The 24,186-nt window shown below is 41.4% G+C and overlaps 1 protein-coding gene and 1 long non-coding RNA gene across 2 annotated transcripts; one reads left to right on the plus strand and one right to left on the minus strand.

Annotated features, from left to right (window-relative positions):
* The first annotated feature begins 634 nt into the window (after positions 1-634).
* Positions 635-13,183, plus strand: LOC127663316 (putative nuclease HARBI1). The gene is made up of 4 exons (XM_052154844.1): positions 635-1,067; positions 1,148-1,263; positions 1,345-1,507; positions 12,849-13,183. The coding sequence occupies exons 1-4, from the start codon at positions 635-637 to the stop codon at positions 13,070-13,072; spliced, it is 936 nt and encodes a 311-aa protein (XP_052010804.1). The 3' UTR covers positions 13,073-13,183.
* LOC127663326 (uncharacterized) lies at positions 2,272-3,359 on the minus strand. Its single transcript, XR_007972975.1, has 5 exons — positions 2,910-3,359; positions 2,770-2,819; positions 2,618-2,695; positions 2,477-2,518; positions 2,272-2,390 (listed from the first exon to the last, which is right to left on the minus strand). It is a non-coding gene; the product is annotated as an uncharacterized LOC127663326 (long non-coding RNA).
* Positions 13,184-24,186: the final 11,003 nt, after the last annotated feature.

The raw sequence follows: 24,186 nt of genomic DNA on the forward strand, positions 1-24,186 counted from the left end.
TGAAGTGCAAGATGCACTCAAGTTACTGAAAGACCTCAGTGATGACATTTCACCAGACACATTTGAGATGGTTGTCCAAAGCCCATCATTGATCCTGCTGTTTGATGAATTTGAGAAGTACATGGACATACAGCGGCACACAAATGGTAACCTCTCCAAATTCTGGATGTCGTACATTGACATGGTGGAAATTTTACTGGCAACACTCACAGCCTCTAGATAAGTATGCGTACTGTTATTTTAGTTATTATTGAAAACTGCTGTTCATTTCACTGTCAGAGGTTTGATGAATATATATATTATTCGAGATTTAAAGCGTTTATTGTCATACACCCAGTGAGGAAAGCAGATTTTCCTGAGCAATTATTACTTTGCTGTCCACAATGAATGCCAACACAGTGCAAAAGAACTATAATATGAGAAACAGAATATAGACTATGTATATCTATATATGCAAGTATAGAGTAGAAATGTACTGTTGAATGAGAAAAAATATCAATATATTATATTTTTTTGCAGTTGATGAGATAATAAGAAATGGCTCATGAAGTCGCAAATGTGGTTTCAATTAAGTTCGTAACGAGGTCAATATGTAGTATATATAGACTAAAGATTTGTGTGTTTCCTATTCACAATGGCTTGCCTTTTGTTGGATGATGTAGTTGATGAGGAAGTTTTAATACTCAGACGAGCATTCAGGCATGAAAGAGTCTTCCGAGATAGGGCAGACCCAATGGCCTTTTCAGACGAATATCTGACTGAGATGTACAGATTCTCAGGTGATGGCATCAGATATTTGTGTAGGCTGCTGGGTCCAAACATACAGCACAGGACAGCACGGAGCCATGCTCTCACTGTCCCACAGATGGTCTGCGTAGCACTGCGATTCTTTGCAAGTGGCATGTTTCTGTATTCTGTCGGTGATGCAGAAAACCTCAATAAAGCCACTATTTGCCGCACAATAAGAAATGTAAGTCTGGCATTGAAATCTCTTGTGCACATATTTATCACCTTCCCTGGTCACAGAAGATTCATCCATATCAAGGAGGAGTTCTACAAGATTGCAGGTAACACGAATAATAACAGATTACTACAAAATGTTACATTAGCACAGTCACAGTATGACACTCATTATTTTGTGTTACAGCTTTTCCTAATGTAATTGGTACAGTGGATTGCACCCATATTCGTATCCAATGCCCCTCAGGGGCACATGAGGGAGATTATGTTAACAGGAAAACCTTCCACAGTGTCAATGTTCAGGTAAGAATGAGTTATGGTTACTGTCAACTACATAATTATTCTGTGCATTAAATGACCTTAATAGGCTATATATTTTTACAGATGATCTGTGATGCTGACTGCCTTATCACAAATTTTGAGGCAAAGTGGCCTGGCTCAGTCCATGACTCCAGAATCTTTCGGGCCAGTAGAATTTACCAGAGACTCTCTCTAGGTAAGCCACCCCATTTTTTTAAGCACCTTGAACATCAAGAGTACAGTACTTGTAAGAATTATGTTTTGTATTCGCAGGTGAGTTCTCTGGTGTGCTGCTGGGGGACAAAGGCTATGCCTGTGAGACATTTCTGATGACTCCCCTTACAGACCCCCAAACCCCAGCACAGCAAGCTTACAACCATGCCCATGCCAAAACCAGGGCTCGAATTGAAATAACCTTCGGCCTCCTGAAATCACGATTTCAGTGCCTGCACCACCTGAGGGTCTCCCCAGACAGAGCATGTGATGTGACTGTTGCCTGCACAGTGCTGCACAATATTGCCAGCCTAAGAAAAGAAAGGGCTCCCAGAGTTGCTTTGGATGTTGATTGGGACAATGCTGCCATATTCCCAGATAACAGAAATGGTAGACTTGTTAGAGAACAATACATTGCAAATTATTTCAGTTAATTTAGTTTTGATTTAGCCCATCCCTTAATAAAGGATAATGTAGGCTATATAACTTTTTCATGTGTACATGCATTTTATTTGGCATCGGTAGCACACACTGTGGTTATCTTCACAAATTCTAGTTCCACTTCACTGGATCAATAACTATAAAGTGTACTTGACATTCATAAAAAAAAAAAGTTACAAGACCACAATGGTTTTGGAATATTTTTCTTTTATTATTTTGCTGTTATTACTTGTCAGCTTGGAGCTTTGGAGAGAAAAAATTATGATGATTAATACATTGTGTTACAGTCATGGTTACAGTATGAACTGTAGTCACTTACTTCTCTTTCTAGTTTCTGGATTTCCAGTTCTAGTTTCCTCAGTGTCTTGCGTTTAATTTGCATCTCAAGGTCCATGTCCTGCAGCTTTCTTTTGTTCACATCAGTCTTGACTTCTGACAGCTCGATCTGTCTCTTAAGATGCGTTGTGTAGAGATATCTGACAGTTTGTGAATTCTGTGAACACCTTTTCATTAGCATAGCAGAATTTTTGCATAATGTAAATTTACTTTAGGTAATACTCACTATGTTACCAGGCTGCTTATCAGGCTGCCCAGTGTCAGGATCCTATAACAAATGATATTTTCTATTAGCACCACTTCCCTGACTTCTTATCTATTATGAACTTAAAAAAATGTGTCCATTTCCACAAAATTGACATGATACCTCAAGCCTTCTGGAGTCCAGCGACACGGTCTCATCATCGGCAGAAGTGCACTCCACTGCTGTAGATGTGGCTTCCCTCTGCCATATTCAATACTTGTATTGATATTTTTGACAGGACATGCAAAGCCTATGATTTAATAAAGAGTACTCACCGGCGAATCATAGTCTGGTGGCTCCAAAAGTGTAAGGGTGTTGCCAGCCACTGCAAGGTAATGCAAAGTCACACAGTCCACATAGCAAAATATATTGGATTTCAATATTTTCCATGTGCAGTAGTATGGCAATAATGTACCTTGTATGAAGAGGCCAGTATCCCTTGCTGGGCCAGAGTCAGTGGCTGTCCCTCCCTGGATCCCTTCAATCACTGGCTTCCCTTTATTTAAGTCCAGGGCCAGCTCCTCTGCTGTGGTGAAGTCTTGGGTTGGAGGGCCACCCCCCGTACCAGATATATTACTTTTTTTTTTATTGCTAAAATCAGCACAGACAAAAAAATGTCAGCAAACATGTCACCTATGTTCTCCGCAAACAAGTCACTTACCAGCCTGTAAAATATTCTTGTATTTAATCTTGACTTGCTGCCAAGTCCTTTTTTGGCCAGACATGTTTGTTCTTTAAGAGGAATAGATAGATACAAATGAGAAAATAGATTAGATGGATAAAAATAGAGCAAATTATCTGATTATAGATTACATCAAATCAATTAGAAACAAAACCTACATACAAATAGATAAGAGTAAAAAGATTAAACAGATTATAGACATAAAAGAAACTAAATAGATCAAATAGATGCACATAGTGGGTAAGTGTTTGCAATTATTCTTCATGTTAAATGCATGTCCACTGGTCACATTTAAGGCAAAGTATACAATTATTTTTGAAAATGACAAGTAACTCCTTGAATTGTAATTATGAGGGTTTCAGTGGAGCACTGGTTATTTGGACTACTTACGCATTCAATCGGTCCGCTATTGTTTGCCAGGCATTCTCTTTGTTTTATTACAGCAGCTGTATTGCCTTTTTTTACATATTATATGTTTCACTTCTTCATACGTTTCCATAAGAAGCTGTTGCTCATTAGGCGAAAAGTATGCCGCACGGGTTTTGTCCATTTTTGCATCGGTGATTCTGTGATCGATTTCGTGATCTTTTTAAGAATGCCGTGAACGTGCATTTATCCAAACTATGGCCCTGTCCCAAATGGCACACTCTGGACTTGTGGACTTCCTCAGAGTCCACACTTCGGTGACGTCATGTAGTGCAGACTTATAGGGCCCCTCGCGCAAGTCCACAAGGGCGCATTGAGAAGTATTTTTGGGACAGACTCGATCGTGAAGCGTGTTTATTGTTGGACAGGAGCTGCAGGTTCGGTTCGGGGAAATATGCTGCCTATTGTTGTTGTTTTTACTATTGTGTTTGCGAGACGGCTTGCCATGCAGAGAAATCACATTTATACGCTCCGACGTCATAGAAGACAAGATTATTTTTCATGCATACAAATGCTGATGTTATGCACGGAGGAAAGGGTAAGCAAGTAAATGTTATTGACTTTGTAGATAAACATATAACTTGTCAAAAGTCGTTAATGCATTAAGTCATTATTATTTGATTTACTGTTTAATTTTCTTTTTCTTTATATACATATATATATATATATATATATATATATGTATTTTATATTTTTATGTGTACCTTGTTTTTTTATGTCATTTTTAATTTACAGGTTTAAATATCCATACTTCACTTACATATGACTCAGTAAAGCCCTGCCATTCGGTTCTATATAATGAATCGTTATGCGATCAGCCTATTATTCAGCGGCTATTACTATGTTTGAGACATCAACCACTGGTCGATGACCATAATGTTTGTATAAACTGTAGGTAACAACTGGTAAAATGTACACAGTCATAAAAACCATAATGATACTTACACTTAAATATTTTCTTCTCAGCCATGTTATCAATTGTCTGTGTCCGTGAGCGAAAGCGCTCTTCACACCAGTTGTCTGATTGGCCTTTCGCAAGGACTCCTGGGTACTTGAAGTGCGTGAAGCCTGGATCTATGCGGGCTTTGTGGAAGACCGCTTCAAGGGTACAAAGGGGGCGCTGCTGAGGACACTTCAGAGCGTTAAAATGCTAAATGGGACGGCCTACGGCCTCGTAGACTCAGCGAGCACATGCAATTTAAGTCCACGAGACCGAAAGTCCGCATGAAGTGCGCCATTTGGGACAGGGCCTATATACACCTGGCTTGACATATCCGCGCGTTCTCATCCTGGCTCAGCAAACGTGCAACGGATTAAGCCAGGATGCACTGATTAAACTAGGTCAAGCCGCGACTGTTCTGTTATCCTGGCTTTCTTAATTCTACTTTTGTGCAATACCTCCCAGGTCAAAAGAGTAATCCACAGATCAAAAGGATAACAAATTGAAGACCAAATGTATATATTTGGTTTCACGCATGTGTAGCCGGTGAGGTAGAAATTGGTAAAGGGGCGTGGCCAAGTAGGTAGAGGGTTTATAAGCAGGCACCTGTAAGGAGGCCTAGAGAGGAGGTCCAATCTTTTGTGTGGAACTGTGCTGTTGGTGCACGGACATGGTCTGGGTGAGCAGGTAGGCCAAGCGAATATTGACTTTTGTTTTATATTTACCAAGCCTTTTTCATTGAAATAGATGTTTTTAATACAGACATAAACATTGTGCTGTCCGGTGACATGTCCATGTTGGTTTGTGCGTGAACGGTCTGGTGAGCAGGTAGGCTAAGTAAATAGTAATTGTTTTGTTGCATATTTATGAAGCCTTGTTTTACTAAATTAGGAAATTGTTTTTAAGGCAGACACAAACATTGTGGATGTGTAGGCCATTGGTCATGCTTGTTCCTATCTTGGAAGTTAGTCCAGGATTGGTGGATGTGTTGCAGGTAATTTAAAGTTTGTATCCAGTGTTTGTAAGTGTCTTTTATTTAATGAGATTAAAGTAAAAAATGTTTTGTGGTTATTTGTGTATTGCTAAATATGTTTGTGTTTTGTATTAGGTTTAGTTGATCGCTGTTCCTCTTTTGTTTTTGAATTCCCCGTTTAGCCAGTACCTGTAGGTGTGCGCTGTATGCCTCCAGCGCAGAGAGCGTATTGATGTTGTGAATCGTACTGGCTAACGGGGTGTTTTTTTTTTTTTTCCTTGTTTGTATATCCCTTCCCAGCCTTGTGTTGCTAGCCAACCCTTGTATTCTCTGTACTATATTGATGCTTTACAAACTTAAGTCTCATGCAAATAAATGGTTCATGTGTGTTAATGTAATTGTTTGGTTTGGTTTGAGTGTGCGGTACTTCTATTTAATATGATTTTGGGGTTGTTTGTGTAATTTATTTTGTGCTTTTATTATGAATCGTTCTGTGTGACAAAGTTTGGGATTTGTATTGGTTTTATAGGGGGTTGGCTGGTTGTTAACATCCTTTTGAGGGGGAATGAGTTTTGTTCTACAATGTACTATCTTTTCTTTGATATGTATTGTTTGTTTATCAATAACTTTTTTTTTTGTACATTTTAAGTTAGGTGTTTTTTTTTTTTTTTTAACTCCCCTTGTTGGAAAGAATGCTTACCCCATTGGTAACGCATGCATTTAATTCTCATGGGAAAATTGGACACAAGGCATCAAGCTTTGATATAATGATAGTAATCATTATATAGTAACAGTGATAGTAACAGTGATGATAAAGATGAATATAAAACTGAGTACATAAGTGTGAAATATATGAATTTAATTGCTTAGCTTCTAGTTTATTTCAAGCATAATACCAATAAGCAAAAAGTATCAAATATGGGAAAGACTCTAGCCAATTGCATCAGTCTGTTTGATTATCTGTTCCAGGTGTTTCTTGTTTGTGTATTATCCTGTTTTGCATTTAAGTGCCCTATTTTCAGTTCTGTTTGTCAGTTGTTAATTATTCTGTGCATGGTTGTGTGTACGCATCATACAATTTAAGTTTGATTCTATCTGTTCTGTTTGTTTCTGATCTGGATTTATCCGTTCTGTATTTGAATTATCTCTTGTGTTTGGATTTTGCCTATATTTTGGATTTACACATTTGGATTGACCTTTTGTGTTTTATGTAACAAAAAAAAAATGCCTTAAATTTACCTATAGGCTGCATGACGGGAAACTGTCCAAAGTGTTTTGAAACCAGCAGAATTTGACTTGTGTTCAACAGATCCAATCCTTGCTCAATGGAAATGATTTCTTTTTCGAACAGTAGAAACACTTTTGTACCTCCTTTATACATTTTTAAAGCATAATTCCAAAGAAAAAAAAATTCTGATAACAAATTAATATGAAGGGCTACTTATCAGTATCAGCCAATGTTGTTGTTTCTTTTTTTTTTTTTTTTTTTTTGGCCAAATCGTTATTTGCAAAAAGTTTCTTATCATTGCATCACTAGAAAAAACTATACGATTCGGTGTATTTGAAGGCTATCCTGAGTCCTGATCGTCACCATGTTTTTGTAAATGTAAAACAAAACAAGAGAGCCACACAGTCAAACGGTTTAAGTAATATTTCTAGGGAAAAAAAATAGTTTTCAGGATATTTATGTATTTGTTTTATTTTCTATGACTAGAAAACTGCATCGCAAAATTCCAGGTTCCCTATCTGTCACTCACTTAACTTTAGTGTAGTGACACTAGGGGTCACCCTTGGGAGCCCCCAACACCTCTGATCTTTGAGAAAAGACCAATGGGAATTCGGAAGTGGAATTTGCATGCCACTCCCCCGGACATACAGGTATAAAATGAGCTGGCTGGCAACCACGCATTCAGATTTTGTCTTCGGAGCTGAGCGGTTGTGTTCAGCGAGCTGAATTCCTTGCTTGGGCGCTGCCCATGCGGAGACCGTGTTTGTGAACGAGTCATGTCCTCACTGCGGTCGTGGCTTTCCTTCATCAGAGGGAAAGACACCCCAGCAGATCCCTGCTGTGTCCTTCTACCTACGGGTTTGAGGTTGCATCGGTTAGCTGCCGTCTTGTCAATTTGGGGACGCACCTGCCCGTGGCCCAAGTGGAACCCCAGATACGGTTCCTCCACCCGTCCAATCGCACTCTTCTTGGGGTTTGCTGTTAGCCCCGCCCGCTGCAGCGATCTCAGGACCGCCCTAATCTGAATGCAGTCTGAGGATTCGTCCATGAGAGGCTGAAATGTAGGCGGGGCACCAAACAAATGTCGAATTAAATCGAGCATTGCCCAACTGATCGAGCAACTCCTCAATGCGAGGCATTGGCTAAGCGTCAAATTTAGACACCGCGTTGACTTTTCTATAATCCACACAGAACCGTACAGACCCATCGATCTTAGGAACCAGAACAACTGGGCTGGACCAATCACTGTGGGATTCCTCTCTTAGCCCCATATAGAGAAAGGCACTGGGGTCAACTTCCGCCCCCATCTTCCTGAACGAGGGCGGATGCAAGGGACCAGAGTCTTCCAGGGTCGCAGCTGGCTTTCTCCTGGCTGAGGAGGTAACAGATTGCCCACTGGTCCTCTGTTTGAGCCCTGAGGGTCTCGTTGAAGCGCCAATTCTGTTCCTGACGAAGCTCAAGCAGAGCCTGTTGGTGGGAGTGATGTAGATGGGCTAGGGACTTAAGGATGTCAGTCAGCAGGAAGGACTCCATTCCTTCAAACCAGCAGTCTTAAAACCAGTTCCTGGGTTTCAGCACATGTAACAAAGAAGGACTACTGGAGCTGGATTCTTCCAACACCGGTAGATACATTTAATTTACCACTTCCCTGGTTTACAGCTTCACAGTTAACAAAAATATGTTAACAGCTTCACAGGCACATAGTCACTAAAACACATTAGTTTCACATTAACATCTCGGCTTGACCCAGTCTCTCCCCGTGCTCACTGGAATTATAAACAGGTGTTAACCATAATTTAGCTCAGGTGCAAGTGCCCTTACCGCTTTCTCTCTCTCTCTCTCTGGACGGATGCTTGACCAAGCCCCCGCTGCCATAACGGCCTGCTGTATAAATCCATGTAAACATCCAAATTACAGACTGCATTTTTTGCACAAGCACGGCGAAACCTGTGTGACCTTTTCATGTATTCCCTGTTTTTGCCTTTCTTTTTTATTACTTATTTAGTTCACTGTTCCTGTTTTCTGTTAGTTTTGTAGTTCTTTGCAATTTTCTTTCGTGATTGGTTTCCCCTAACTGTTTACCCCAGGTGTTTATCTTTCCCTTGTTTGCCCTTGTGTGTTAAGCCCTTGTTTCACCAGGTTTCTTTGTCAGCCTTTGCATGTATTGTTTGATGCGCTGTGCTTGGTTCCCTGTGTTTTTTTCCTGATATTCTGAGATACTTTGTTTATCTTTGTTTTTTAAAAAGCTGCGTTTAGATCCTCATTTCTCGCCTGCCTTGTCACAGAAAGACTGACCAAAAATGGATCTAGCGGCTGTCAGAATTTTGCTTCTGAAGCAAGGTGACATCCAGTTGAGGATCACGTCCAAATGTTTTTAGAGGTAGCAAATTTAGTGCACTATCCAGGCCGCTCTCTGGTGGTTTCCTTCCGGACTGAGAATAGTGCATTGAAGGAACCGCTGATACTCACTGGACACACTGTGAATATGTGAATGTGGCTCTGGAACTTTGCATATCCCATTACACTGTGGATTATGGCAGGAACCCCGGGCCAAAACCTGCATCTGCTGCTGCCTTGTCCAAGCCTTCCACAGCTCCTTGCTCCAAGCCTTCCACGGCCAGTGAGCCAGCACCCATGCCTGCCACGGCCAATGAGCCAGTGCCCACGCCTGCCTCTTCTTGCCTACGCCCTACTTCATTGTACCGGAAAAAGGCGGTGGATTGCGGCCATTCTTGGACCTGCGAGTGCTGAACAGGGCTTTACACAGTCTCCCGTTCAAGAAGCTGAAGCAAAGGCGCATTCTAGCGAGCGTCTGGCAAGATTGGTTTGCAGTGGTAGACCAGAAGGACACGTACTTCCACATCTCGATTCTACCTCGACACAGACCCTTCCTGCGGTTTGCATCCGAAGGTCGGGCATACCAGTACAAAGTCCTCCCTTTCGGCCTGTCCTTGTCCCCTCGCGTCTTCACGAAGGTTGCAGAGGCTGCCATTGCCCCGCTAAGGGAAGTGGGTATTCGCATTCTCAACTACCTAGACAACTGGCTAATCATAGCTCACTCTTGAGACGTGTTGTGTGCAGAGGGACCAGGGGCTCTCACACCTTAGCCAGTGTTGTAGAAATTTTGATACTCATTGATCAATGATAGTCATTGCAAGGGAATGCCTCTGTGTCTGAGGAATGCAGAGGGGGGGGATCTGCTTCTGTCAGAAAACCTTGGGATAAAATACAAGTCAGCCCTCCCTTTCTCTGTCCCACTCACTGCACAGATTAACTCCTGTGTAATGACCGGGTCCTTCTTGCAAGAATAAATAATTTTAAAAGACTGTTTGAGTCAGAGTGTCTCTTACGCAGTGATAATGGTTGGTTAATATTTTTTTGCCACAACACTGGCTAGGGCTTTGGGTCAACTGGGAAAAGAGCAAGCTCCTGGTTTAGAGCATCTCTTTTCTCAGTTTGGAGTTGGACCCACCAACGAGTGCACCCAGTCCGTGCTGACTTGTTTGAAGGCATTCAAGCAGAAGACAGCAGTTCCACTGAAACTATTTTTGAGGCTCCTGGGACAAATGGCATCCTCAGCGGTAGCCACACCACTGTGGTTGATGCATATGAGACTGCTTCAGCACTGTCTCCGGACTCGAGTCCAGAGATGGGCATGGCACCGCGGGACACATCGCATGGCCATCACGCTGATCTGTGGCGCCTTTTCAGCCCTTGGAACAACCTTGCATTTCTATGGGCAGGTGTTCCCCTAGAACAGGTCTTCAGGCACGTCGTTGTTACGACCGACTCCTCCAAGACGGGCTGGGGTGCTGTATGCAATGATAACACAGCCACCGGCCCCTGGACGGGCCCACAGCTACGTTGGCACATGAACTGCCTTATTGTTATTGGCAATAATGCTGGCCCTGCGGAGGTTTCCACCACTGATCCAGAGCAAGCATGGGCTGGCTCAAACAGACAACACGGCAACGGTAGCATTTATTGCCGGCCAAGGTGGTTTACGCTCCCCTTGCATGTCACAACTTGCCCGCTGTCTCCTCCTTTGGAGTCAGCAGCACCTCAAGTCACTACGAGCCACTCACATTAAGGGCGACCTCAACACCACAGCATACGCGCTGTCATGGCTGTCATGAGGCGTCTGTATGCCTTGAAGTGGCGTCTGTTCACTAAGTGGTGTTCTTCCCGGCAAAGACACCCAGAGGCGCACAGTCAGCTTGGTGCTTTCCTTTTCTGCTGGAGAGGTTGGAGGGACGGTTGTCCCCCTCTACCTTGAAGGTGTACGTAGCCACTATAGCTGCACACCACGAAGTCCATAGGAAAGCATGACCTGATCATCAGGTTCCTGAGAGGCGCCAGGTTGAATCCCTCCAGACCGTGCCTCATTCCCTCTTGGGACCTCTCTGTGGTCCTGCGAGGCCTATGAGGGGCTCCCTTTGAGCCCTTAGAGTCAGCTGAGCTTAAGGCACTCTCTCTGAAGACTGCCCTCCTGATGGTGCTCATCTCAATCAAGTGTTCTTTGTCAGTGAAACGTGCCTGGATTTCAGTCCTGGCTACTCTCATGTGATTCTGAGACCCCGGCCAGGCTATGTGCCCAATGTTCCCAAGACCCGTTCAGGGATCAGGTGGTGAACCTGCAACCGCTGCCCCAAGAGGAGGCAGACCCAGCCCTTACGTTGCTGTGTCCAGTGCACGCTTTACGCATCTATTTGGACCGCACACAGCTCTGAGCAGCTCTGTGTCTGCTTTGGCGGACAGCAGAAAGGAAGCGCTGTCTCCAAGCAGAGGATCGACCACTGGATCATTGATGCCATAGCTATCGCTTACCAAGCTCAGCATGTGCCACCCCAGCAGGGCTACGTACCCATTCTACCAGGAGTGTGACAGCCTCCTGGGCTCTGACCAGTGGCGCCTCTCTAACAGACATTTGCAGAGCAGTGGGCTGGGCTACACCCAACACCTTTTCAAGGTTCTATAATCTCCGGGTTGAGCCTTTTTTTTTTTTTTTCCCCCATGTACCCAACAGTTTTTGGCTACTCTACCCACTTCTGTTAGACTGCAATATATTGTTTATTTCCATTTATTGAACATAAGCCAATCAATCAACTGGTCTATAGTTCAAAGCAAACCATTTTGCAATTGAGTTTGTCAATCGGTCTGAGATTTATTATAAGGGCTTGTTTAAGTACATACCGTGCAAAAGTTCATTAATTTCAGTAATTCAACTTAAAAGGTGAAACTAATATATTATATAGACTCATTACAAGCAAAGTAAGATATTTCAAGCCTTTATTTGATATAATTTTGATGATTATGGCTTACAGCTTATGAAAACCCCAAATACAGAATCTCAGAAAATTAGAATATTGTGAAAAGGTTCAGTATTGTAGGCTCAAAGTGTCACACTCTAATCAGCTAAACACCTGCAAAGGGTTCCTGAGCCTTTAAATGGTCTCTCAGTCTGGTTCAGTTGAATTCACAATCATGGGGAAGACTGCTGACCTGACAGTTGTGCAGAAAACCATCATTGACACCCTCCACAAGGAGGGAAAGCCTCAAAAGGTAATTGCAGAAGTTGGATGTTCTCAAAGTGCTGTATCAAAGCACATTAATAGAAAGTTAAGTGGAAGGGAAAAGTGTGGAAGGATAAAGGTGCACAAGCAGCAGGGATGACCGTAGCCTGGAGAGGATTGTCAGGAAAAGGCCATTCAAATGTGTGGGGGAGCTTCACAAGGAGTGGACTGAGGCTGGAGTTACTGCATCAAGAGCCACCACACACAGACGGGTCCTGGACATGGGCTTCAAATGTCAAATGTCTTACCTGGGCTAAAGAAAAAAAGAACTGGTCTGTTGCTCAGTGGTCCAAAGTCCTCTTTTCTGATGAGAGCAAATTTTGCATCTCATTTGGAAACCAAGGTCCCAGAGTCTGGAGGAAGAATGGAGAGGCACACAATCCAAGATGCTTGAAGTCCAGTGTGAAGTTTCCACAGTCTGTGTTGGTTTGGGGAGCCATGTCATCGGCTGGTGTTGGTCCACTGTGCTTTAAGTCCAGAGTCAACGCAGCCGTCTACCGGGACATTTTAGAGCACTTCATCCTTCCTTCAGCAGACAAGCTTTATGGAGATGCTGACTTCATTTTCCAGCAGGACTTGGCACCTGCCCACACTGCCAAAAGTACCAAAACCTGGTTCAATGACCATGGTATTACTGTGCTTGATTGGCCAGCAAACTCGCCTGACCTGAACCCCATAGAGAATCTATGGGGCATTGCCAAGAGAAAGATGAGACATGAGACCAAACAATGCAGAAGAGCTGAAGGCCGCTATTGAAGCATCTTGGTCTTCCATAACACCTCAGCAGTGCCACAGGCTGATAGCATCCATGCCACGCTGCATTGAGGCAGTAATTAATGCAAAAGGGGCCCAAACCAAGTACTGAGTACATATGCATGATTATACTTTTCAGAGGGCCGACATTTCTGTATTTAAAATACTTTTTTTTTTTTTATTGATTTCATGTAATATTCTAATTTTCTGAGATTCTGAATTTGGGGTTTTCATAAGCTGTAAGCCATAATCATCAATTATATCAAATAAAGGCTTGAAATATCGTACTTTGCTTGTAATGAGTCTATATAATATATTAGTTTCACCTTTAAGTTGAATTACTGAAATTAATGAACTTTTGCACGATATTCTAATTTTTCGAGTTTCACCTGTAAGTATAGTTTTTTTTATTTGTGTAAGCTGCGTGATGCATATACAGTGAGTTTCACTTACTGCCCAGGTGGTACTTCAAACTTGAATTGCTTTTATGGAAGGAATATTCCTTATTACGGTTAGAGGACGTGATTAATTGCGTAAAATATTTTAACATGTTAAATCGCATTGAATTAATGCATTAAATCAACAGCCCTACAAATAATTATATATCTCTCTCACACACACATACACACACACACACACCATGGTCTGCTCGAATACTCAATTCTGATTGGCTGGAATGCATGCAGTTCATACCGTAGAATGCATTGGTTGTTCCGGTCAGTTTTAATGAACATTTGATATTAATGCACTGTTTGTAACCCTAGTAACATAACATTACATAGTGAGCTATAGCAACTGAAAACATGTCCTAACCACTTTCACAAGCATACCTAATATAATGGAATTCTTGTTTAGCAGAGGGTTAGAGAAGGGAATCAGGACCTATTAAATGCATCTTTCACTGTCCAGCAAGGCGATGCAAGATGATTTTGTGTTGTATGTTATGTTGCTGTGCTGAAATGACGCTTATAGCCACTAGAGGCCCCTCGCGCTCACACATCTCAAGCGCTGAAGGAGAAGCACTGTATGTTTACAAAATGCACACAGCATTTTTCAGTGAAGCGCTACCGTTCAAGGACAAATTGCAATTTAATTCAGTGAATAGTGCAGCCTTGATGATACCATACCAATGTCTCAAAGGGCACAATCTGCTTTACATATTATACAAAAATAATTTAATTAAATGCATTACATTTACTACGGCAGAGGAGTTTTAATAAGACGATACAAAATGTGGCTTTATAATCGAATGTATTGCTTATTTGCATATTATTTAACATAAGCCATTCATTGGCCTACAGTTCACAGCAATCTATTTTTCAATTGAATTTGTCAATCAGTCCGAGATTTATTATAAGGGCGTGTCTAAGGAGACGTCAATTTGCTGCAGCATCAGACGGATGATTTTATTAGCATCTCACTTTGTTGAATCTTTTCATAAACATACCATTTTTAGGTTGATGTGTCAAGTTGAACGCATTTTAATACTCAAACACATCTTGTGATCCCTAAATTTGGATTTGCGCTCCAAAGATTTGTGTTTTGAATGCAAGAATGCATCCTCTTATGCTGCTGAAGGGTTGGTTTGTTATCTGTATAAGCTGCATGTTGCCTATACAGCTGAAGTTACACTTAATGCCCCCTAGAGAAAACAGGTGGTACTTCAAGCTTGAATTGCTCAGGAATATTCCTTATTACGGTCCAAGGACATGAATAAATGCATAAAAAAATTACACATTATTTTTTTATAGAAACAATCGCACTGAATTAACATGTTATATTGACAGCCCTAATTAAAATAAATAGTTTCCCCAAAATGAAATTTCTGTAATTTACTACTATTTCTTTAGAAGGAAAATGGGCAGCGATATGCACCATTAAAATGGAAATTGCAAGTAGCAGTGTAGTGTGCTACATTCAGGAGTGGGTTTGGTTTTAGCAATAATTAATTAGAATCAATAGAACATTGATTACAATCAATGTTAGCTTTTTAATCCTTTTAAAGCAACAATCACCAAAGATAACCATCAATTATCAAATGCAATAGGATAATTATTATCAAATATAATAATTATTAAACTCAATGGAACATTGATTAGAATTAACACTAGCTTATTGATCCTATTGAATTCATCGAAGATAATTATCAATCATCAGAATCAATAGAATATTAATAAGGATTAGTATCACCGGGGCACCACCCTGGAATCAGGGACTCAACCAGACAGTACAGCAGTCTCAATATTAGATTGTTCTCTTAGGAAAATGACATCTGGAGAACATCGATATTCAAAAGGAAACAACGAAGGCATGAATCTGAGCACTGATATCCCCTGCCGTGAATGGCTCATAAACCGTCCCGTGGTCTTTGGTTTTTAATGGATAAACTCAGTGTCCCGGTCTCATCCGCGATGGCGTAAATACGCAACAGTCCAACGTGGTTGGATTACAACACAGCAAATCTAATTTGTGGTAACTGTACATTACAGTAATACCTTAAGTATTATTAGCAGCAATGAGCAGACTCCGCTGTCCATAAACTGATGCATAAGTTTAACACACTATAATATTCTATCTCTGCCCAGACGTAAACCTCTTACTTGGATCACGTGAGGACGCAGGTAGAATGTGTGTTCATCCGTTATTTGACTCCAACTCGGTTGCTCGAGGCTCGGGTGATGACGGGAGGCCGTTTGCTCGCTCTGTCGGTGGGCGGTATGGCTGCTGATTCTCAGCGGGCTGGCAGAGAAATCAGTGACGTCAACTTGGTTGAGGAGAGAAGAGAAATCTTGAGGTAGCATAAATGGCGAAAGAAAAGCTTCCAAAAAAACGTTTTGTTTGTTTTGTAGGTTCAAAGCAAAGGGTCACTTGAGTCGCCTCCAGAAATTTAGAGCACATCACGATGCTTGTGAAGAACAATACATGAAGGCATACACAAAAACTGTAAATGATGAACTGGAGAAGACCATGTTTTTATATCAGAGCATGAAAACAAAGGTTAGTTGTATTAAATGTTTCCTTTATATGCCTTCGTTTGCTAGGTCAGTCTTATGCTCGTAAAAAAAATGAACTTTGGGGCATTTTTCAAAATCATAAAATTGAGCTTGTCTTTTTCAGTCAGCAGGCCCTTCTAGTCAGCAGATGGCCCACAAATTGGTAATTTTTTGGCATGTAGTAGAGGGTCTGGGTTATATTTTGAGCCCAGGTCACAGTGCTCAGTGTGCACCTTAGACAGTGAGACACAGGGTTCCCCAAAATAAAGCTTTAATAGGGTGCCTGGTGATCTTTACTTGTTCTGATTTAAAACAAAATTATAGAGTTCTGGGAGGCCCTTTTTCCTGCACATTTGACAAAGGACACAAAAAATAAAAACTAACACTAAACTAATCAAGAAAACCCAAATAAGATTAAAGTAATTATTGTACCGTAATCCATTTTCAGACCTGCTAACATTTGGAAAAAATTGAGTACCACATTGCACCACTCCGCATTGGACACTGACATTTTTTTTACATAATTATTTTTTAATTGTATGATATGTGTACTCTAGTTTTAGAGTACATTCACTTATGCTACTTGGACATGTCATCAGTGATGAACCCGGGGGTCATATGGTGTTTCGGGTCTTTAATCATCATACACCCTTGCTTGGATGATGCAGCCCCCGACTTGTGTCCAAGTGACACACTAAGCCACGGATCCGCCCCTCCGGAACCACAGTCATCGCAAGGCCTCTTCAGAAGCCTCTTGAATGTTCTTGATAGCTCTTCCCTTTAAAACCGAGAAGTTTTATAGTTTGCTGAACTCATTTCCCAGCAAAGCTCTGGCTCCCACCGAGCACTCCCGCCATTGCGCCAACACATTGAGACAAGCTCTTCATATTTTGCCTTTTTGAACTCGCTGGCTTCCTCAATCCTGTCTTTAGAGGACAGTTAGTTCTATCAAAACCACTTGGTTTCGCTACCAATGTCAACACCATGTTTGGGTGGAGTTGTGTGATTTGCGACATTCTCTGGGAACTTAAGCTGCCTTCCTAGGTCAACCTTTGCCGTGCTTAGGTGAGCAGTCCTCCCTGAGGAGCTAGATACTTCTGATAGGTCTTGCTGGATCACTTTTGACCTGCTCTTCAATGACACCAAAACATTCTGTGCTTCTGTTCATTATGAGTTTGCACATAGTCTGGAGTTTCCCCATTACCCTTCGATGTCTTCTCCAGGATATTCTCTACATTCTCATCCAACTAGAGCCACTCCTTTTAATTAGCGGCAGGTCACTTAACCTGACGCTGTTCAGACTTCCTGCTTTGTATAGGGACTCTTGTTGCATGGATGTTATGGGGTGAGTACTCCACAGTCTGACCAGGTTATGTAGTCGGCACCTTGAAACTTAAAATGCTTGCTACTGCATTGCTCCACTTGTCCCTTCCTCAAGCATGCTACAGGTGTTTGGTGAATCATCAGACCTCTCAGGTTCTTGCCTGCCTTGATGCAAATACAGACTGTGCTCATGGTCATTACCAATAGATTCGCCCAATAGGAATGCTCATCAAACCTGCACTCCTCCTCCTCCTCCCCCATTCTTAGATAACTGTCAGAAGAAACAGTTATTCACTCATCAGATGATCATGTGTGTCTGCGAAAAAAGCACCAATAACATCTGAATGCAGAGCAAATGAGAAACCTGTGTTGCTGTCTTTTTTTTCTACTGTTCATATTATAATCTTGTGTTTGCCACTACTACTACTGTTGCTACTACAGCCTGGAAATTAATAGTTGCATTGTTATTTATAAAATCTGCACACTGAATGTTTTGCTTTGGACAGGCATTCATAATTGCAGCATGTTGTTTGTCTTGGCATTCCTGATCAAGACTTCTAACTCATACGTTTTATTCACAGCTATATACCGGAAACAGAGGATCAATCAGAGAGTGACAGGTCAGCAAAGGAAGAGAGTTTAGCAAAAAATGTCAAACAGCAAAAGAGACAAAATGTTCAGTCAAAAATATCAAGATCTAAACCATGTAAAAGAAAGTGTGTGACACGTGCTAGTTCCTTGGCTACCAGTGGAACCAAAGAATCCTCTTCATCTGTTGAAAATGACACCGGACAATCCTCTTCATCGGATGAACATACTAGCGGCGAATCCTCTTCACCTGATAATTCTAATGTGAAGGTCATGATGCTGAAGATGGCGGCAGACTATACAACAAAAAGTACTTCTGCTTGTTCTGCTCTAAATCATTCAGTAAAATGGCAAGCCATTTGGAATCAAAGCACAAAGATAAGACAGAGGTGAACAGAGCAGTTGCATTTCCGAAAGGGTCTAAAGAGCAAAGATTACAGCTGAGTTTATTGAGAAATAAAGGGAACCATTGTCATAATACTCAGGTGCTTAAAGAAGGAAAAGGACTGGTGATACTCCAACAGCAATCCATTGCACCAGTAACAGCAAGTGATTACTTGCCATGCGTAAACTGTGAAGCCTACCTGAAGAGGAGATCATTATGGAGGCACATGCAGAGATGCCATCTAAGCAAAAAAGTCAAAGAAATGAAGCCTGGAAAAGGTCGAGTTCAGGCCCTCTGCTCGTATACTGAACCAGTTCCAGAGAGTGTGAATGCACAATTTTGGAAAATGGTGCTTGAAATGCATGAGGATAAGATATCACATGTTGTCCGCAAAGAGAAAATTATATTAAAATTAGGGCAACATCTCTTTAATAAGCATGGCCATGATGTCACAAAACATGAATATATCAGATAAAAGATTCATGAGACAGGGCGACTAGTTCTCCCAGGAAAACAGACTGGCAAGTTGAAGGAGGTGTCAGATTTCTTTGTACCGGCTAATATTCCTCATGTGATTGAAGCAGTTCACAGTGTGTCTGGCTTGAATGAGGAAACAAACACATACAAAGCACCATCTTTAGCACTAAAGTTAGGGCACAACCTCAAGAAATTGGCCAACATTATTGAATGCGAGGCAATAATGTCAGGTGATAAGAATGCTCTTAACAAATCTGTGACACTAAATGGATTGAGTGTGTGTCATACCAGGCCCTCCGTAATTTTAGTGAGGCAGAATGGAACTCTCTTGCTGAAGATGTGAAAAAAATGCACCAGTATCTTGACAGACTAAGGAGTACCAAACAAAACTTAAAGAGGAACCAAATAACAAGAACTGGGCAGAACTTGCAAAAATGACACATTGTCAGGTAATACTTTTTAATTGTAGAAGAGAAATATCCAAGATGTCCCTTAATGCTTTTATATTGAGGGATACCACGTCGACTCATCCAGATGTAGAGCTTGCTTTGTCAGACCTTGAGAAGAAACTTTGTAAGCACTTCAAAAGAATTGAGATAAGAGGGAAACGAGGATGAAAGGTCCCCATTCTTCTCACACCTGATATGCTGACATCGATGGAGTTACTTGTCAAGACTCGCCGAAACTGAAGTGCCTGATGAGAATTTATTCATGTTTGGAAGACCACAATCACTCAGTCATTTCAGAGGATCAGATGTATTCGTAAGATTGCTCGAAGCTGTGGAGCAAAACACCCAGAGGCATTATCCTCCACTAGACTGAGAAAGCACATGGGCACTATGTCCAAGGTCCTCAACTTAAAGGACAATGAAATGGATTACCTTGCTGACTTCCTTGGACATGACATCGCCAGTATTATAGGTTACCCGAAGGCACGTTACAGCTTGCGAAAATAAGTAAAGTCCTTATGGCCATGGAACAAGGACAGCTATCTGAATTCAAAGGAAGGAATCTTGATGAGATCCAGATTGATCCACAAGGTAAAACCGGCCTGAGTTAATAACTAGATAAATTCATTTACACATATTCCTCCATAGATTATTTTGGTCAAATGCCAATGAAATTGTATCAATTGATTAATTTAAATAAATAAACTAGCAGATTGAAAATACTCAAATGCCATGTTATGATCAGCAGGAACTCCACTGTTGGTTATGGACATTGGTTTAATGTAGCTGTTTAAAAAAATACTTAGTTTGCTACCTATTAATTTGATCTGTATGGTTACTGTGTTTTATAGAGAGAGTACTGATGGACAGTGATGGATCAGATTCTGAAAATGAGAATGAAAGGACTGGAAATGGTGCTTCACCTTCAAACTCAGCAGGTATGTAGTCAGCTACTGAAAGGGAATGATGGGAAAGCTAGAAAAGGCTGAATATTACTGGAAGAAAAATGTGATAGTAAGTGCTGATATTTAGGAGTTCTTGTTGAATATTCTCTTACTAAAAGAGAGCTATTATGTGTCCAGACAAACCAATGAAGTCCACTAATTAAGTTGAACAACACAAAAATCAACAACCAGCCAAACGTAATAAGATTTAAATTAAACAGCAGGATTATGAAGACTTCTGATATTGTTTTACTTTTAAAGTACTTTATGATTTGCATGTTTTTTACTTTTATAATTTTTTTTTATATCCTAGATAATATATATCCTTTAGATAATTTTATATAATTTTCTCTTTTACAGTTTCCTGAAAATAGTATCGTTTATTCTGTGTGTACCAACAGAAAAAAAAAGAGTACTAAATTGTGCACAGTGCCCCTTCCTATTATTGGCACTATTGGTTAATCTGAGAAGAGAAGGAAGTGAAAAGACATTTATGTTGTTTGTAAGAGCCATAAGTTATGTGTTTCTTTATATAGATGAGGAACAAATAATTGTGTGCATTAAGCATTGTTAAGTAATTCTAAGTAAAATAATTTAATATGTTTAATACAATATTTCTAAGCAACAATGACGTCATGTCCGGCAAGGACGGTTAGTTTTTTGTGATGCAATATGGGAGCAATACAGTTTTTTGACCGTGTAACATTTTTTTCCAGTTAATTTTGTTATTAAACTATATCTATAAGAAGTTACTGGACTATTGAATGTTATTCGAGTTCAAATCACTCTCACACAGAAAGAAGCAACAAGAAGAAAATTTGGATGGATTGCTATCTCACAATTATGTAAAAAAACTTGCTCGGTGGATATGGAAAGTGAAACTGAAGGTGAGGGGATGGCGCGCTTTTGAATCGACGACAAGGACATCATCGATAAAGGCTCGTCTGTGAATAAACAGAAAACACCATGATCGCTGATTATGAATAGTGGACACTAGTGCTTTATTCTTCGTGGATTTAAAACTTCATCACATAGAAGAACGTCGTCACTAATCAAAGTTAGATTCTTTGAAGGAGGTAATGGGCTTTAAATCAGCTATAAAGTTTACTCAGTGCATGTTTGAAGAAGCTGGAATGTATACGTTTGATACAGAAAGGTATTATGAATACTTTTAATCTTCTGCAAGCAGTTTGTGCATTTATGGTAAGAAGATGGCTGAAGGAGGAGAGGATGATGTTAGAGTTTTTGAACACAAGAGGGCATGTAAACCCACTGAAAGGGCATTAGAGGTGCAACTTCACAGACGTATTGGATTGAGAAGAGCGAAATTATCTGCTCTTACCAATAAGATCAAAACCATTGAAAAGTTGATGATTGATGATGACAATCTACAGAATGTACCAGATTTGATGCAACTTGAATTTGCACAATTGGTAACAGAGTTTACTGATTTAAATTTGCAAGTTCAAAATCTTTTGCCTGAAATGAAAAGATTGCTGATCAACAAAATTGGTTTCAGTCTAAAATGGATTCCTTGATATTTTTTGAAAAGAAAACAGAAAATTGTAGCTGCTGCTAATGATAAAAAAGGCCAAAATGACAGTGTTGATATGGAGGATGATGTTACTCCTCATGACAGTACCTCACAGGTATCTGCGAACAAGCATGAGTCTAAACAAAACTGTGATTCAGTTATTGAAAGTGGATCAGTTTCCTCCTCCGTATCATCTGCATGTGCACGAGAAGAATCAAAACGTGCAGCTTTGCTTGCAAGGGCCACATCTCTAAAGAAAAAACAACAACTTGAAATTGAAAAGATGCAGCTCAGTGCAAAACTGGAGGAACTCGAAATAGAACCAGCACTTGCAGAAAGCAATGTTAAATTAAAGGTTCTGAAAGAGTATGAATGCTCCAATGATGACAGAAATGGTGTACAATCTAAGCCAAGAATGGGAATCCACCAGAAGCAATCAGAACTGAAAACAGAGCAAAGAGACTATTCACCTTGTCATTCAACTGTGGTGAGAAGTAAAACAAAGATTATCTCAAATCCAGTGTTACTCGCAGCACCACAATTAGGCATACCAAGAGCCATACGCCACAGTACTAATCGTCAAGAGGGCGACAGCATTATTCAAGTTATGCAGAAACAAAATGACTTGACTGAATTGCTTGTGAAACAGCAAAGACAAATTCAGCTTCCTAGTAAAGACATCCAAGTGTTTACTGGTGATCCATTAATATATATATTGATAAAGCTTTAAAATGGCCTCAGATCAGGTCTGATGATGGTAAAGCCTTGAGTGCATATGCTCTGTTCCTGATTAGTTGTCGTAATACAATGGAAGACGGAGAGTCCATAGAGGAAATGGACAATCCTACTAATTTGAGAGTTATACTTTCAAAGCTACCATACAAGATGAATGAAAGGTGTGATCAGAATCTATTGAAAGTGGAATGAGATGCTGCGCTGCTAAGCGCTATGGGGAACAATCCTAGTTGTGACCGAGCTGTGACTATGTGTGTAACACGTCAATGAACATTGACCGGAATTTATAGCCTCGGCTGATGTAATCATTAGATGCACCTGAGGCCAGGCTATAAATGGATGCGTCACCAGGTGTTGTCAGATACTTTTTTTTTTAAAGCAGTCCTGGGACGTCCCAGTGTGGCGAAGAAGCGCAGCATCTCGTTCCGCTTTTTTCAGGGAACAAGGGTTACACATGTAACCCGAGACGTTCCCTTTACAAAAAGCTTCACTATGATGCTGTGCTGCTAAGCGCTATGGGGAACGCAATACCCACGCCGCCGCACTGGGGGCTGTCCGGACCTATTGCTATGATTGTGCAGTGTACTCACAAAAACGCGAGAGGTCTCAGACGAGATGTCGACTCAAGGGCATAAGAGCCCGAAGTAGCATAAACATCTAAACCATAAATTTTGATGAATGTGTGTGGAGAGAACCCTATCGCAACACAAACTTGTCATTAAAAACTGATGAATGTGAGCGGAGAGGACTAGCCTGCCGCATCACAAACCGTTTAGGCATGGGCTGAGATGTCGACTCAAGGGCATAAGAGCCCAGAGTGCAGAACATCCAAACTATAAAAGTCCAATGAATGTGTGCAGAGAGGACAACCTGCCGCATCACAAACGTGCTGCAGAGGGAGACCTCTAGACAAGGTTTTAGAGGAGGTGAGCCCTCTGGTAGAGTGCGCCCTAAACCTACTGGCGAAGCTTGACCACGCGCCTCGTAGGCCTGGGCAATAATGAGGATGCCTGTTTAAGGGCACCCCGCCCACCAAGCTGTGGCAAACCGCAGTGGCCACATAAAACCTGGCAGTGGCGAGGCAAGTACCCGCTGACAGTTCTTTCTACAGAAAATTCAGAACTGAATCAAACTGGCAGTTAGCTGGTTCTGTAATATGAACTTTAGTAGAAGGAAATGCATGCAGGCGCATTTGTGCTATGTATGCGTTACCACGATCGGGGGGCTGGGCGACTCGGGGAGAAGTAGAGGAGACATTACGCTATCAACAGAGACGAAGAGGTCCTCTTCTGCCCTGTAAAATCTACCCAGATCAGTTCCAAGTGGAGGGAGCCCTAGCACTTGAAATGGTCTCCATAACCTCAAGAGAAAACCCTGTGAACCTCATTTGGTACCCTTAGGGGCCAGACATGAAAGGTTTCACAATTCGGGCCAGGGATGAGAAGGTCCTCCCTGTTCGGAATCCTAGACTGCTCGCCTTGGGCGAGAGGTATTAACTCCCAGAAACATCCTGTTCGGCCAGCGCAGCGCCATTAATAGGAGGCAAGACGCTTGCTGGTGAACATTGCCAAGACTCCCGGGAGCAGAGAAACCGGGGAAAGAAACGCATACAGATGCATTCTGGGTCATGTATGTGTCTTAACGTCCAGACCCAAAGGGGCTGGGTGATTTGAGGGAGAAGTAGAGGAG

This window comes from Xyrauchen texanus, chromosome 2 (assembly GCF_025860055.1).
Source record: "Xyrauchen texanus isolate HMW12.3.18 chromosome 2, RBS_HiC_50CHRs, whole genome shotgun sequence".
NCBI lineage: Eukaryota > Metazoa > Chordata > Actinopteri > Cypriniformes > Catostomidae > Xyrauchen > Xyrauchen texanus.